This window comes from Polypterus senegalus, chromosome 1 (genome assembly GCF_016835505.1).
Source record: "Polypterus senegalus isolate Bchr_013 chromosome 1, ASM1683550v1, whole genome shotgun sequence".
NCBI lineage: Eukaryota > Metazoa > Chordata > Cladistia > Polypteriformes > Polypteridae > Polypterus > Polypterus senegalus.
Genome location: NC_053154.1, coordinates 215,764,786 through 215,782,307, shown reverse-complemented (window position 1 = coordinate 215,782,307; position 17,522 = coordinate 215,764,786). Strand labels below are relative to the sequence as shown.

The 17,522-nt window shown below is 38.1% G+C and overlaps 1 protein-coding gene across 4 annotated transcripts in view; it reads right to left on the bottom strand.

The window, feature by feature from the left end:
* Positions 1-17,522, bottom strand: part of cdh23 (cadherin-related 23) — a 1,363,918-nt gene that overhangs the window by 118,899 nt on the left and 1,227,497 nt on the right. For all 4 annotated transcript variants that reach the window (XM_039768795.1, XM_039768746.1, XM_039768764.1 and 1 more), the window contains exon 38: positions 14,418-14,537. In XM_039768795.1, the coding sequence (XP_039624729.1) occupies positions 14,418-14,537 (120 nt within the window). The remainder of the gene's footprint in view (positions 1-14,417; positions 14,538-17,522) is intronic.

Here is a 17,522-nt window from a genome sequence, read left to right as displayed (position 1 = left end):
AAGACTAGTGGATGTACATAATTTTACAGTGTCTTCCTGCTACACAAATAGATGTACTGATGAAACTGAAAGAAGAAGTGCACTTATTAGCATCATTTAACTTATTGTGAGTTAGAGGAAATTATTCTATGTGGACCACTGGTCTTTTTATTTTTGACTTTTGGTAAAGTTATTTTTATTATCTGCTGCAGTAGATGCCAGAAGCATTTGGCATTTATGATATTTTGTGCTCTTCTTCATTTTAAACAAACTTAACTGAAATTTCTTTGCAACTAAACTCTGACATATGGGTTAGTATTTGGGGGTCCACATTAATGACAGGTTGGTCTGCTTTTGGAACACAGGGGAACTATATAACAAAGGGCAGAGCAGACTCTTCTTCCTTAGGAGACTGTGTTCCTTTAATGTTGGAAGTGACATCCTTTATATCTTCTACAACTCCATGATGGCCAGTGTATGGTGTGCTGAACCTGTAACATCACTTCAAGAAAGGCCCACTGAATGAGAAAGTTAATTAAAATGTCAACCTCAGTTATGGGACTTACTCTGGACTATCTATCTATCTATCTATCTATCTATCTATCTATCTATCTATCTATCTATCTATCTATCTATCTATCTATCTATCTATCTATCTATCTATCTATCTATCTATCTATCTATCTATCTATCTATCTATCTATCTATCTATCTATCTATCTATCTATGTTCTTTTGACCTCAACATTACAAAAGACCCCAATCAAGGTGAACGCAGATTCGATTCTTGAGCTGTGTAGTTAATGTTTTCTAACCAGTAATGGTGTACTGCACAATAACATACAGTAAATACACTTGACATAGTTTTCATCCTCTTTCTATGTATGTTTAGCATTTGTTTACTCAGAGGTTGATGCGCCATTTTGCTTCGTGAGCAGCTCTTCTTTCCTCCACCCTAACGGCCCACTTCTTCTGTTCTTTCGTCAGCATCTATTTGCATTAAAACTGATTAAGTCAGATTTTGTATTGCAATTACTTAGTATGCTTTTCTTAATTTTTCACTTAAGCTGTCACCTAAGTGTTCAATCTGCCTCAAGAATGATTTAAGATATGAAGAAGTAGGGGAAGTGGCGGCGAAGGTGGTAGGGATGAGAACGGCACCCGTATGCATGCACCGCATGGCCACCGTGCTGCGTGCTGCTGAGAATTGATTCTACAATAAAATAAAATAAAAATAAAATGAGTAATAAAAATCATCACCCCGAAAGTGGACAGTAGAGATCACGTAGTACAGGTGCACCAAATTTCAGGTCAACAGGTCAAACGGTTTGTGAGCTACAGGTGATTTGAAATCCTGGACAGACAAACAGATAGCCACAGTAGCATATTATATAAAAAGACTGACTGAATTACAAACTGAAATTCATTTTGAAATTACTGTTTGTGTTTCACTTTGAAATGAGTGTTTTGACAAATGACTAAGAAGATACGGTGGCCCCTGTCTAGTACTGATGTATTCACTCTTTTAAAAAGTGTTTGCTTCCTAATTGTATCCAAATTCTGACAATACTGAATACTGAAGAGAAGTCTTAGTATCACTTTCACTTGTCTACTCATTTATAAGAAACGTTTCTTAATGAATGGAGGACTGAAATTGATAGTAAAGTTACAACTCCGTTTAGCATTCAAACTTGTTTGCACTCCTCATTGCTAATCATTAATATTTGGGTACAATTCACTAAGTAAACTTTACAGAAAAAGGTAAATTAAAAATGGCAAAAGAAATAAATGCACATAAAGTTATCACAAATAATACAAATACAAGGGACTTTCAAAAAGTTTCCGCACTTTTACTGTATATTTTCATTGGAAACAGTGAAGGCGGGAGGAGTAGTAATTGGGCATTAAAAAGTTGGTACGATGCTGGGAAAACTACATCCCAAATGAAGGTGACTATGTAGAAAAGTGATGTAATTTGTTTTTGCAATTCTTAATAAACAGAGTGAAGAAAAAGTGCAGAAAGTTTTTGAATGTTCCTCGTAATACAAATATTTATGAATTTCATTGATCGGTCAAATCTGAGTATGACACACTGATTGTGAATTTGGTTGGAATAAAAACCCACAGCGATGGTGGAAATTAAGCTGAAAATTAATGTTGCAGTATCAGTGCTGATGAATTATTTTAAAAGTGCATACAGAAATCATATGTCTGATACAGTTCCTCTCATTCACAAATTGTGTTGCTGTCATTTGTGCGTGTACAAGTAAAATTAACGTTATGCAGTCTTTTAAGTATCTTATGTAAACTGGTAGTTCACCCGTTTTTCTTTAACCATCAATTAATAAGTCTAACACAGTGTTTCTCAACCTTTAAGTATTTGCGACCTCAGTTTTCATAACAGTCTTAATTGTGCCCCCTCTCTAACATTTTTTTTGAAATGTAGATGCATATTTTATTATACCTACTTAACTTTTATCGACATTTATCTAACTCTATATTTATTGTTCTAGTATCAGAATGTAGTTTAAGTTAATTTGTTTTGGTTTCAACAGATGTTTTTTTCATATTTTTGATTCTTGTTTTCTTTTGCACTACTTTATATCTTTCAAAATTTAGCTGTGCCTTGATATACTAACAATGGGATTAATATGCAGGAGAGAAGACAAGATGCACTCTTGGGATGAATCTAGGAAAAGCTTGGTGCTGCTAAAAGAGGTGTTGGTTAGACCATCATGGGGCACTTACCCTGTGGTTTGCATGGGAATCCAAATTCCATCTCGCAGGGATGGGGACATTGTGCAGCAAAAATGGTGCCATCCTTCAGATGAGATGTAAAACCAAGGTCCTGACTCTCTGTGATCATAAAAGGTCCCTGGGCATCTTTCCTAAAGAGTAGGGTGTTTCCTGTTGTCCTTGCTAAATTGCCCATTGCAGCCTGATCATTCTGGCCCGCTACTCGTCCCCCATATCTAATCAGCTAACTATCTCGCTCACCACTTTATCACTTAATAACTAATGTGTGATGAGTGTACTGGCACAAAATGGCTGCTGTTACATTATCCAGGTGGATGCTGCACATTGGTGGTGGTTGAAGTGGCTCTCCCCTCTTTGTAACGTGCTTTGAGCATCATGAAAAATACTATATAAATACAATGTCTTCTTCTTCTTCAACATTTGATGGGCACAACATAATACTAAGTATGAAAATACAACTCTTGTTCTGCAAATATAAGGACCAAATGGAATGCAGCAGTAGGCCTAGAACCCCATGCTCTTGTAGTACCTTACATAAGACACCACTGAGTAAGCTTTATCCAGGTCTACAAAACACTTGCAGAAAGAAACTAAAGCTCAACTATTCAACAGAATCTCCAATCCAGTACCCTGGCATATACTTTCACCTACAGAATGAAGAGCGGGATCTCTCTGTAATCACAATACTTGCCCCCTTTTTTAAAATGGGGACCATTTCACTGTCTGCCATTCCTGAGGCACTACCCTCGCCTTCCATGCCAAATTGTATCCAAAACATCCTGACGATAACCAAGTATTTCAGGATTTCAAGTTGAATCTAATCCATTCTAGCATACTTAGCATTACTGAGATTTACAAACTGTTGCAGTGACCATTACACTGATGGCCCAACTGCAACCAATGCTTCTGGCAATGTCTCCTTTGGTGAGAATTTCTCCACTGGGTTTCGAATTCTTCAAAGTACTCTTTCCATTTCTCTGATACCCTCAGTTAAGGTCAATACTGTACTTGTTATGCTTGTTGAGAACAGCCTGTGAGGCAGCACATTGGTGTACTGGTTAGCAATGCTTCCTCACCTTAATGTGTGTGTGAAGATTGCAAGTTCTTAACATGTCTGTAACAGTTTTTCTCCTACATCACAAACAGCATGATTCAGTTATGAGCTGACTTTAAATTGACTCCAGTGTAACTGTATGTACCGCCAATGATCTGTTGCCCTACACTGAGCCTTATGCTGCCAGCATAGGCTCCAGTCCTAACAAAGCTGAACTGCATTATGATCTATTTCTATAGATCACTCTAAAGACAGAAAAATGGAAAGCTTTTTATTAACCTGTGGTTTTAACCTCTTTATATAATTGTCAGTGAGTCTTCACCATCTCAGCTTCAGTCTTGCATAATCAATTAGAACTGATGTGAAATATTTTAATGTGGCTTTTTGGCTTGGCCATAGCGCTGCAAAAGCCTAAACCAAAGCCTTTAGTGATGTACTCTGAAGCAGGAAATGCTTTATTTATCCTGCTCGTCAGTTCACGTGCTTTGTTTAATATAACCACTGGACTATTTCTGTGTTGAATCTGAGTGATGAATGACTCCCTTCACATCTAACACTTCAGCCTTGGACACTCAGCTGCACAACTTTAGATAGCATGTTATTATTTCCATAAGGTAAGGCTGAGTGATCATGTGGCGTAAGTCAACCAGAGTTTTACCATTTCCTGGTAAAACCATTCTAAAATTGCAGCAATGTTCCATTTTCATAATCAGTCTAGTGCTCTGGTCTAGCCTTTTGAGAAGGGCCCAGTGCAAATGTAAACTGAACTGAAGATTGTCATAGGAGTAAATCCTAATCCATTGCATCCACTGAACAGGATCATCTCCAGGTAGAGGAGCAGCTTCAGCGACAGACTGCTGTCACTGTCCTGCTCCACTGACAGACTGAGGAGATCGTTGCTCCCCCACACTATGTGACTCTTCAATTCCACCCGGAGGAGTAAATGCTAACATGACTCAAAGTTATTGTCTGCTTTTTTTTTTTTTTTTTTAATTTTTATTATTATTTAATTTAATATTGTTTCTTTGTATCAGTATACTGCTGCTGGATTATGTGACTTTCCCCTTGGGATTAATAAAGTATCTATCTACTGTATCTATCTATCTATCTATCTATCTATCTATCTATCTAAAAGAGAGACGACACTCATGGAAGACTGGCTGTGTTTGGAGCAGGTGTTTAATCCTTTTTGTACAAGTGCAATGTGCATAATTGCAAGTTTATATGACACGTCAACTATGGTTTACTTTGCTGTTGTAGCTGTAGCTGTTGATTTGGGTGGCACTGAGGTGTTGTGATCAACTCCTGCAACACATTCTTGTTTTCAAATTCAGGTCCAGTCACTAACTGTTGAGTCTGTATGTTGTCACTGTGACTATATGTTTTTTCCTTCAGAAAAGTTTATTTCCAATTCCAAACATATTCTCTGACATTTGCCTGATGTTGGCTGTGTACCTGGCATGTGGATTGTGTGATTTGCTCTTTTATTTTACACACAATGCTATGATAAAAGTATGTAACTTGAAAAAAACTTTTTTCCTGTACAAATTCTTGTACTTACCATATACCTGATCAGAACTAATATAGTTAAGATTTTGTTAAGTATTCAAGAAATACCAGATTAAAGCCAGTAAGTAACTTTGCTTTAGTCCTAGATCTACAGTGAATACCTGAGCTGGTGTCAATTTTAAGGGCATAAGTCATGCCTAAAGAGGACTGGACAAAGTGTATGAATATGGCAGGGAAGCCAGGACAATACTACGATGTCCCATTGACCCACTGGGTGCATCAAGAAAACACAAGACCAGCATACATTTAGGCTAACAGAGAAAGTCAGAGTCTCTATCAGGCCATCATCCAGAGACCACACTGCATCAGATATCAATAAGGCAAAGCTCCAACTCATTATCTGAGCATATTGGATGTCTAGACTCCTAAGAAGACAAACTGCTATTCATCAAGGTTACATTGATATAATATGGCACAATCATTGTTTTGCTTTTGTTTTGGGCACATCATTAAGAATCTTAAGTTATCTATAATGATTGAAAAAAGTATGAACTTTCTTTCCTGTTTATTGTGGTCTGTGTAGGCTGGTAAGTGTAAATATACAATGGCTGTAGCAGGAATTTAGGACACTCTGTTTCAGTCTAAGTAATGAAGAGACTGAAAGTGAGAATAGTGTCACCCTAGGACGCTTCCATGATAAGACATGTACCCTATGAGAGGCTGATGAATTCTCCTCAGTTGGAGCTTGTTCAAAGTGTGGTGCTGCCCAGCACAGGCCCCAGCACTCCAATGAACCAAAATTAGATTACAGTATATAGACCAGAAAATTGATCGATGGTGCCACACTAGAACATAAAATCATTGGCACTCATTGACATTTTATTAAAATTGTTTAATTATCAGTACATTTGCTTATTTTTAGCAAGCTATATTTATTTTGGTGGAAATGAATGACTTCACTTAGGAATAATAACAAATAGCTTGGCTTTCAGTTACTATAACACCTTGTTGATCAAAGGTGGCAGCAGTCATACAGTAAGTATATAAAGCTTCATTAATAATTTTGTCTTATAATGACATCCATCACATGAGCACTGAATAATCCAGTGTGCATCTATAGCAGAACTCCCTAATTGGATGCAACACTGAATAAAATACTTCCAATTTAGTGTTGAGTTGTGATGGAGAAGCTGTATTGTTTCCTGTGATGCACATGATTCTGTCAGTATAGGCTCTGGCTTCATAATATCTTTTAATTATCAAATTTCCTGGATGATAGATAAATGAATGGATGTGAATTTTGATTTTATGCATCTTGTTTACATGTTCAAATAATAATTGCCTTTTCCTCATTTCATAAATGTTGTAATTGTAATGTAGCTACTTAATTTCCATTGCATACATACTGCTTTATTACGAATATATGTTACCAGTAACGGCGCACTGCACGATAACGAGCAGTGAATACACTTGACTTGAGCATTGCTAGTTTTCATCCTCTTTTATATGTACATTTAGCATTTGTTTGCTCAGAGCTGGATGTGCTTGCTACTTTCTGAGCAGCTCTTCTTTTCTCCAACCTAGCAGCCCACTTCTTCTCTTCTTTCGTCGGCATCTTTTCACGTTAAAACTGATTAAGTCAGTGTTTGTGTTTCAATTACTTAGTACGTTTTCTTTAATTTTTCACTTAAGTTGGCACTTAAATCTTCAATCTTCCTCAAGAATGATTTAAGATATGCAGAGGTAGGGGAAGTGACGGCGAAGGTGGTAGGGCTGAGAGCAGTGCCTGTACATGTGTACCACATGGCTGCCCTGCTGGCTGCTTGTGAGAGTTGATTCTACAATAAAATTAAATTTAAAAAAAAGAGGAATAACCTTGGAGGTCAATCACCCCGAAAGTAGATAGTAGACGTCACGTAGTATATATGTACCAAATTTCAGGTTAATACTTCAAACGGTTTGCGAGTTACAGGTGATTTAAAATCCTGGACAGACAAATGGACAGCCAAAGTAGCGTATTATATAAGAAGATGAAGGAAGAGATAATGGAGCTATTATCCAAAAGTATTAGTGCTTACAGTGGTCTGAAGTAAGCAGGCTCTGGTCTGTCCATTGGTGTCAGGTTCTAAGAATCTTAACATTATGTTCTGTCTAGTATATATTACAAATTACACTTATTTTCCATAGTTCCTTTCTGAAATGAACTGCGTTAAAAATGCACTTTAGAATTCTAGAAATGTAGTGAAACTGTTTACATATATTTCTTAAAGATGGAGTTCATTCAGGCTTGCTACAGGTCATACTGTGCAATGAATTGGATGTAAGGTCCAAACCAGTAACCTTCTGCTGAGAAGGTCAGTTCTTCATGCACTACTCCATACATTCTATGCCAACATTCAACTTCTTTCTGTTATAGCGGTTGCCTAAGATGTGGTTGTTCCCAGGACGCCAGCATGTGATGTGACCACATCGGTTTTATTGAAGGGTAAGCTTGATGTATGGAGTTTGTCTGAACTTTGTAAAATGGAATGACTTAGTGTGGAAATCAGTTTCTGAGGGATTTAATCTGTTAAATTTGACTTGAAGCCCTTCTGCCCAATATTTCATTGTCTCTGTATTTTCAAAGATCAATTTAATATTCAAGAGCCCACACTCAAGATGCAGTGACTTTCATCTGCAGATGTAGAAGTATAAGCCTTCTACAGTATTTAGCTAACTGTGCATTTTACAGTACATGAGTAAGACCAGGAGAACATTAGAAAAAGTTTTGATGAGAACATGCCATTCAACCCAACAAAGCTTGCCAATCCAATTCACCCAATTCCACCAAAATAGCATCAAGTCTAGTTTTGAAGGTTCCTAAAATTTTACTGTCTACCACATTACATGGTAGCTTATTCCGTGTGTCAGTAGTTCTCTGTGCAAAGAATAACTTCTTAATGTTTTTGCGAATTCTACCCTTAACCAGTTTCCTACTGTGTCCAACTTTTCTTGATGACCTCATTTTAAAGTAACAAGAAGTCTCAACCCACTGTACTAATTCCCTTCTTAACTTTAAACACTTCAGACACTTCATAACACTTAAACATGTCTCCTCTTAATTCCAGCTTGCTTAAACAGAAAAAGTTCAACTACTTGGGCCTTTCCTCATAAGCCTTGCCCTGTAAGGCCTGGAATCAGCCTAGTCAATACTCTCAGGACTTTTTCTAGTGCTTCTATGTCTTTTTGCGTAGCCTGGAGACCAAAACTTCACACAGTGCTCCAGATGAGGCTTCACCAGTGTGTTATAAAACTTCAGCATAACCTCCTTGGACTTGGACTCCACACATTATGTTATATAACCTAATATTCTGTTAGGCTTCTTACAGTTTTTCTCAGTTGCTTTGGTGCATTTCTCACAACAGAATTGCAGTTCTCAAAACTGCTCGATCAATTCCCACAACCTTTAGTCAGTTGTGCACATCATAACAGCAATTTCTGGGTGTTTTCGTCATTTTGCAATTGCTTTAGTTCACTCAGGCAGATGCTTATGTGCAGGTCTCAGCTATATCATGCATCAGCGGTTGCTGATGTCATGATGATCAAAATGCATTGTGTAGCCCTCTTTTGCATAGTCTTACACTCCAGACAAACTTGTCAGTTTTTCATTGTGTAAGTTATTGCAGTTAAAAGTATTCAACAAGATATCATTGGCTGTCAAGTGTATTTTATAGGTTTCTACAAAACTTTTTTTGGTTTGTATTCACAATACTAATGATTCCTGCACCACCTTAAACTTCTCACAGGTGACACATTATTCGGGGCACGTGTGAGATCTTGGATCAATCAAGCAACTAATCACTGAGCAGTCCCCTAAAATTCCTCCTGAACCTGCAGTTGGCAAGCATATAAAGACAAGGCACAATGCAGCGTGGAAGCACATCAAGGAAGGACAACCTGAAAATGGAAGAACAGCAAGAAAATGAACAGGGCCAACAGCCCAGACCAAGAAGAGTAGTGGTGTGTGGTGTAAGGAGACAAAATACTGTAGAAGAGGTTCAACACATAGGTCAGTTTCTGATGAAATAAGGGCCACAATTGTAGACCATGTTATAAATAATGGCCTTTCAATGGCTGAAGCAGGTCAAAGGGTGCAGCCAAATTTGGGGAGAACAACCGTATCCTCGATTGTTCAGACATTTCACAGAGAGAACAGGTGTGTAAATCAACGATTTTACTCTGTATTTGTGTGTATTACTTTATAATGTTACAGTATGTCATATATTTACAATAGTCCACACTAGACAATATGTATGTTACTGTTGTCCATTCAGTGTTGTATTTTTACTGTGACACATAGGACTTCAAGACTTCCTGGAAGAGGTGGCAGGGGGCCTATTTGCACTCCTCGACAGGAAGAGGCTATTTGTGCAATGGTCATAGCAAATAATGCCATAAGACTCAAGGAAATACCAACTGCCATTATTGCTGACAACGATGTGTTTGAGAATGTCCAGTCTGTCGGCATCTCAACTATTGACAGAGTGCTGAGCAGAAACCAAATGAGTATGAAGCAGTTGCACTACGTACCATTTGAAAGGAATAGTGAAGGAACGTCGGTACCAGTATGTGCAGGTAAGACTGAACATGTGCAGTAATACTGTAACTGTAATCTACTGTACAGCAAATAGCCCAACATTGTATATCGACATGCAGTACAGTTGATTTCACCTTACCGCTGTGAAAGCAACGTGAATATGTTAGATTTGACTCTATTGTCTCTGAAATGAAAATGCTTTTTACATCAAACGCACTGTAGTATCTTGTTTGTTACAGCGTATAATGGACCTGGAATCAAGTGAACCAGCACATATTTTCATATACATGGATGAGGCTGGCTTCAGCTTGGCCAAAGGAAGAAGACATGGGCGTAATCTGATTAGACAGAGAGCTACTGTTGACGTGCCAGGCCAGCGGGGTGGGAACATCACTATGTGTGCGGCTATTTCGGACAATGGGGTCCAAACTTATATTCCTCTTGTGGGGCCATACAACACCCAACATCTGCTGACATTCTCTGAACACCCTCTACAGGGATCTCATTCCTGATGAGGAGATTGGTCAAGAAAATGTACCACAGTATGTGATCATTTGTGATAATGTGAGTTTCCATCACTCCAACCTAATCAGACTATAGTTTGCCAACCACCCCGAGGATGCTGATGGAATTCCTACCTCTTTATTTCCCCATTCCTCAACCCAATTGAGGAGTTCTTCTCAGCTTGGAGGTGAAAGGTATATGAGCGTAACCCACATACACAAATGACACCGCTTGCTGCCATGGAAGCTGCGTGTGGGGATATAACAGCAGAGGCTGGATAAGACATTCTAGGAGGTTCTTTCCACGCTGCATTGCAAAGGAAGATATCCGTTGTGATGTGGATGAGAACATGTGGCCCAATATACAGGATCAGCAGCAATTGTAGAGAGCATTTAGAGTTTCAGTATGTATATATTGTTTTCGATGTTGTAATTTTTTTTCCTTCATTTCATGTGTTATGCATAAAGTATTGAAATGCATTTTTTTGCTAGACTCCAAGTGCAGTGCATGGTATGTCACCAAATACCTGTGCAATCAATAAAATATTCTTCTTGAATCAATCTCCCGCAATCAGTGTTTTGTATTTTTATGATTCCTGCCCTTGTCATTCAGATGTTTTGTGGATCAGAAAATGTTTAGATTGTGCCAATTTTATATTGATAACATGACTTTACATTTTGGCTGTCACGTCCGTGGACGATGATTCATGAACTTGGCATTTTGATGGCACTGACATATTCAGCTATGTAAATACTTGCTTTTGAGGCATGGATTAAGGATTTTGAAGAGGTTAACTGCTTTGGCTGGTCATCCATGATGTTTTGCCATTTGCACTAAGTGTTTTGAGAAATGCACTCGCTGTTATGCAAATGTTAAGTCTGTTATGAGAAATGCACCAAAGCAACTGAGAAAAACTGTAATGGCTGGCAGTTGATAGTGATGAGTCAATTGCGACTTCCATGTCCTTCTCATAAGGGGTACTTTCAAATTTCAGACTTTCCACTGTGCATTCAAAATTATCATTTGTACATCCTATGTGCAATACCTTACATTTACTTACAAGAATGCACACGATTTCAGTGTTCAGCCAACAATAACAGGATCCCTTTATTACCACTGGGTATTTCACACACTGATCATACTGTGCATGTTTGATTTGTTTAAGATACAATCTTTATTATATTCTTAACTTGTGCTATTGGCACCATATGAAACAGTATCTGCATATATCTTTGAGGGTATGCCCTGCAATGGCCTGGCACTTTTCCCAGTGCTGGTTCCTGCCTTGTGCCTGATGCTTCCTGGTATTGGAAAAGCTACCCAGAATTAAATAACAGCATAAACTATAAACACAACAAATGTAACATGAAATATCATTTGCATATATTAAGCTATTTAGAATTAGCTGAGAAGTACAATATGTTTATAATGTCCGCACTAGTTCAGAAAATGCATAATATTATCTCTGCTTTGGCCAAATCAACCAAGGCTAGCAGTTTAAAGGTTTTTGTTCATTATGTTAAAACAGAAATCTGAAATGGATCCACATTTCTTCAAAGACATGCGCCAGTGGAAAAAAATACACTGCAACATGTGAAAAAGTGTACTAAAAATAAGGTTTATTGGATTTGAATCAAATGTGAATTAAACAATCTCATAATTTCTTATTGGATAACTGCAATAAACTGCTAAAATGTTTTGTATAACTCAGGTAGCTCTATAAACTTCCAGTGGGCATTTTGGGCAGTTCTTTATTAGGGTGTTTAAATATGAAAATTAATCAAACATTTCTATAAAATTCTGCGGAGATTCTTCAATTGGCTGAATTAGTTTGTGGTCAGGAAGAAGGGGAGTCATGCTCTGTTTCTGATAAAGCCTAATTCCATACGGCAAATGTCAATTCACTCCTAGGGGGTTTCAACTCAATACCGTCATGAATCACATTATATTTTCACTATAATAAAATAAATCTTTGTTTTGAACATATTTTACTTTTCAAAAGTAAAGTATGCCTTTTGAAGTCAAGTGATCAACTGGATCCAGCAACAGAAACATTCTGAGCATTGACCACAGCTGGATTTCTGCATGGGCTAACCTGGGCTGTAGACCAGGGCCCTGAAATGAATCATCCATCCATTTTCCAACCCGCTATTTCCTAAATACAGGGTCACAGGGGTCTGCTGGAGCCAATCCCAGCCAACACAGGACGTAAGGCAGGCAACAAACCCCGAGCAGGGCACCAGCCCACCACAGGACACACACACAAGAGACAATTTAGGATCGCCAATGCATCTAATCTGCATGTCTTTGGACTGTGGGAGGAAACTGGAGTACCCGGAGGAAACCCACATAGACACGGGGAGAACATGCAAACTCCACGCAGGGAGGACCCAGGGTCTCTTAACTGCGAGGCAGCAGCGCTACCCACTGCACCACCGTGCCGCACCTGGCAGATCCAGTCCTCTTTAATTCCTTTACTGTTAGTTGCACACACACACTGTTATCTCCATGTTTACACATCTCCAGTGAACTATAGGGAGTAACTGAGGATGGCTGTTGGACAGCAATTGTGGCAGCAGGAGAGCTGAAAATGGGCTCTCAGAGTGTAAAGTGTATGAGGAAGGAAGTATTTGTCATGTTATGATAGTGACAGGTCTTCAGCAATGGTCAGTGGTGGGTGATTGATTCTAGTTCTAGTGATGAAACACATGAAGGTGACAGCTTTGCAGAAACTCTGATGCCATTTCTGACTGTGCATATTGTGTAACAAGAGCTTTGGGTAACTTTTAAAGACACAGATCTTCAGGGCTCAAGGCAAGTTTTTCATTTACAGATTAATCCTTTGCAAAATTTCCATCTGTTAATAAGTGATGGCACATTAGATGTAATTGTGAATGATAACAACCAACAAGTACATCAACTCATCACCATGCACTGATATCTAATGACAGGGTGCTCATTTCAGCTATGACGATTTGCTGGTTTTCTTTGCCCTTATAATAGGTAATACATTCTAAAAAGTGATGTTGAAATGTACTGACCAACAATACCTTTATCTGAAACACTTTATTGGATCATCTTGGGTATGTATCAAGAGTGAAAAACGTGTCAGTAAACTTCCAATGAATTACTTGTCACTTTGTACAGCAGCAAGAGTTCCTTTTAAAAAATAAAATTGTTCTGTACAATTTGAATACCCGAGAAGAATGTTGAGGTGGACCAATCAGAAGGTTAGGAAAGGTCATTTGACTATGAAGCGATACAATCCAGACCTCCTACAATTACAGAACTGGACGTAAATTGAAAACAGGTAACGTTTATTGGTATAGCTGGACAAAAGTGCTATACCAGAGTCAAACTAAATCTGTTTATTTTTATGCATTTTTATTTTTGTTTTCATTTTATCTTAGTTTTACCTTAATATAAAATATGTAATATTGTGAAAATAACTGACAGAATGTTTTTAAATACTGGTTCCTCCCCCTCTCCTTGTCTCTCTTTTCAAAACAGATAGATGAAATGGATCCCAGTCTCCTTCTTTTTATTATTTAACATGACTTACTGTGCTTTCATGGCTATCAATATAATTCTAAACGTTGGCACTGAAGAGTCTTTCCCTCTTTCTCTGCATTTTTTGTTACTTTCCATCCACCCACTGCATATTTTTTACACTATTTGCTGTTCTTATATTAGTGCCTGTTTAAGTTTGGGTGACTTCTAAGTATTGACATTACATTACATGTCATGGTTTTTCCTTCACAATACCTTGGTAGGACCCAAGCAACGGTTCAAGCCCTGGCACCCCCTCCATCCTAAGAACACCCCTGGCCATTGCTGTATGGTTTGTTGGCTGTGTTTTTAAAAATCTCTGCAATTTCCTTACAAAAGTATTTATGGATTAATTTTGGCATTCATATATTTGCCTCCTAGCTGCCACACACAAGTAATTGAGTTCTATTATTCAACTGAAGTACTTTTTACAAACAGGTATTATTCAGTTTTCCATGCCCAACTCTACTATGAACATGAATACACTTACTGTGGCACTAGATGTGAGCCTCTGCAGCACGATGGGACACTGGTCAGTGGCTGTGATGATGAGAGTATATCGGCCACTGCTAATCTCAAAGTCCAGGGCTTTCAGAGTTACAACAGCACCCTGTGTGGAAATAGAAACAATCAAATATAAAAATGAGATGCCAGATTAAGGAATGCTGAAGACTGAAAATCTCAAGTTTTTACTTTATAAACCAACATCTACCTAGTTTTTAAGTAGCATAATTGGCAGCGTACTTTTTGAGGAATCACTTGGTACAGTATTATTTACAGTAGATGTTATATAAAGGAACATTTACCCTTTTTGGTGTCAGTAAGCCTCATTGAAAATTCAACAGTTTGTAAATGTCTAAATTAGCATTGCTGGCACTAAATTGTTCTCATATATTTTGGTTATATTTTCTACCATTTTCTAACCCACTTATCCAGCTCCAGGTAGTCTATACACACACCCATGCAGTGCCACTTGAAAGACGCCAGTTAACCTAACGCCCACAGCTTTGGGGTGTGAGTGGAGAACCTGGCAGGCTTGGGGAGAATGTACAAACTCCACTCAGCTAGTGAACCCCTGAGGAAACAGCATTAAAATTTGTGAAGCCATGCTGCTTCCATCACCATTATTCACATGTATAAATGAGAGCATGGTTGCACTCCAACCAATTGGCAGTACATTACATCTCATACTCAGGATGTCAGGTGGTACATTACCTTGTCAAGATGAAAAGGCCCCTGTCCAAGATATCAGCTGGCACATTTCTAGGGTGGGTTAAGGCTGCAATAAATAACTGCAGAAGGACATGCTAAAGGCAGTCGTCCTTAGTACAAAGTGGCAACAGCTACTTTGTCAGCATATTGGAGAGTCCTGTAGGCCTTACTTAGAGCTGTCGTTTAAGCAGGCAGGCCGGTCAGCAGAGAATCCAGAGGCCAATCAAGGGGGGTTTCAACAAGACGGGTTCCGTATGGGTTCTGTGCTTCATAAACTTAGAAGTTAGCTTCATAGTGCTAACTTAGAAGTCCTTCATAAACTTACAAGAACCTTCAAAGAAAAGGTCAAAGAGAAGATTGTGGAGCAGTGTGATGACAAGGGCTTAACTGGCAGAGAGGAAGAGGAGGCTAATATAATTCTAAAGATGAGGTAGGTAGGAAGGAGTTTTATCTTTGGCTTATTCCGAGAGGACAGCAGTCTAGTCACCATATGGGGCATGAGAGGATATTACTGCTTAGAGGGGGCTGGGCGGTCTCATGGCCTGGAACCCCTGCAGATTTTATTTTTTCTCTCCAGCCGTCTGGAGTTTTTTGTTTTTTCTGTCCTCCCTGGCCATCGGACCTTACTCTTATTCTATGTTAATTAGTGTTGTCTTATTCTAATTCTTACTTTGTCTTTTATGTCTCTTTTCTTCATCATGTAAAGCACTTTGAGCTACATTATTTGTATGAAAATGTGCTATATAAATAAATGTTGTTGTTGTTGTACTGTAGTATAGGGAGCCCCAGAGAGGCGTAATTTTGATTATTTTGTTAGATATCCTTTATTATTAAATCTTTCTGTTAAAACTTGTCCTTATACTTTTGCATTCTTTATAAAAAAAAAAACAAACTTAAACTTCACTGGTCTTATTGTGGGTTTCATAAATGGGATAGGTCACCATTACTAGCATACAGGCTGATGATACTCCAAACCATTTCTTTAAATATTTGGTAATGTGTGTCAAAAATATGCTACAGTGTGTCGAACATTGCCATTATTTTGTATTACAAAGCAGATTTAATTCTCATCTTTAACTTTTTACTTAAATATTCGCAATAGAGTAGCAGAGTAAAACAGCACCTTTTGCTTCTGGCTTCAAGACAAGAAACATTTAGTAGGTCACTAGTGCAGGTTTTCTTATTTTTTTTTAATCACAAACCAGTCTTGCCCTTTTTAGGGTATTTGAGACACATTACTTGTTGAATGCCTGGACAATCATCAGTGCAGAAGAATGTTCCCCTTGGAAAATTGTGGATACTCATCAGAATGAAAGAATCGAGGAGGATAGTTAGAGCAAAATCAATTGCTTTGTCAAACAACCCACCATGACACATATCCCAAACCATTCACAATCAATTACCATTAAATAGAACAGTAACTTGCGACCTAAAGGTGGCAACCAGCAACCGAAAATGGCATCCCCTGACTCACAGTTTAAGTAATCTTGCACTAAAGTATACATTCATGCACATTGCAAGAAGCATAATTCTTTGTCATGCCCTACACTCAGAAATGTTATTTAATTTTAAGCTATTAAAATAACGTATGAGGAAGACTCAGTGTACAAGACTAGATAGCCATAGATAGGAGCAGGCGCAGGGTGTACTATTGAGGTACAGTGGCTTTTAATGGGGTGGGGCAGGCCCATGATGGGCTGGCACCCTGGCGTCCCGTCCAGGGTTAACTCCCATCATTAACCCAACTCAGCCAGAGATACTTTTAAGCCCTCCATGACCCTGAACCGAATACATGAGCTAGAAAATTGCTAAAAAGGTTCTGGTGTATCATAAATTGCTCTAGCAAATGTTATAAAGCACACCTCTACTACAACACCCTTTCATGCCTTTTTAAAAGTAAGTCTAAGATCTTCTGATAACGATACATTTGAAAAATGTCATAGAAACAAAACAGGCTGTAGAATTAAAAAAAAGTTGGTGTGACCCATAATGAGCAATGTATATCCTTATAGCATATTGATTTTACGTTGTTTGAAAGCTACTGTATATTGAACTAAACGTAAGGTATGGGTACAGTTTGATATTTAGGTTTGGGAGGCCCAGATGAACCTTAAAAATAACGGCATTTTTTAGCCTCAGATGTACTGGTACATATTTACATCACATCCTACACCAATTATGGTAAATTGTTTGTACTATAAATATACAATATGAAGAAAGACTTACTGTACATTAACACATTTAAAACTTTGACATTATGAAACAATACACAAATCCTGTTAATGATATTTAGGTGACAGAAAATGTTGCTTCTTTAAATTTGTCCACATTGTCGTATGCATGCATATAAGGGACACCTTGGAGAGCATAAATCCCTGTCGCT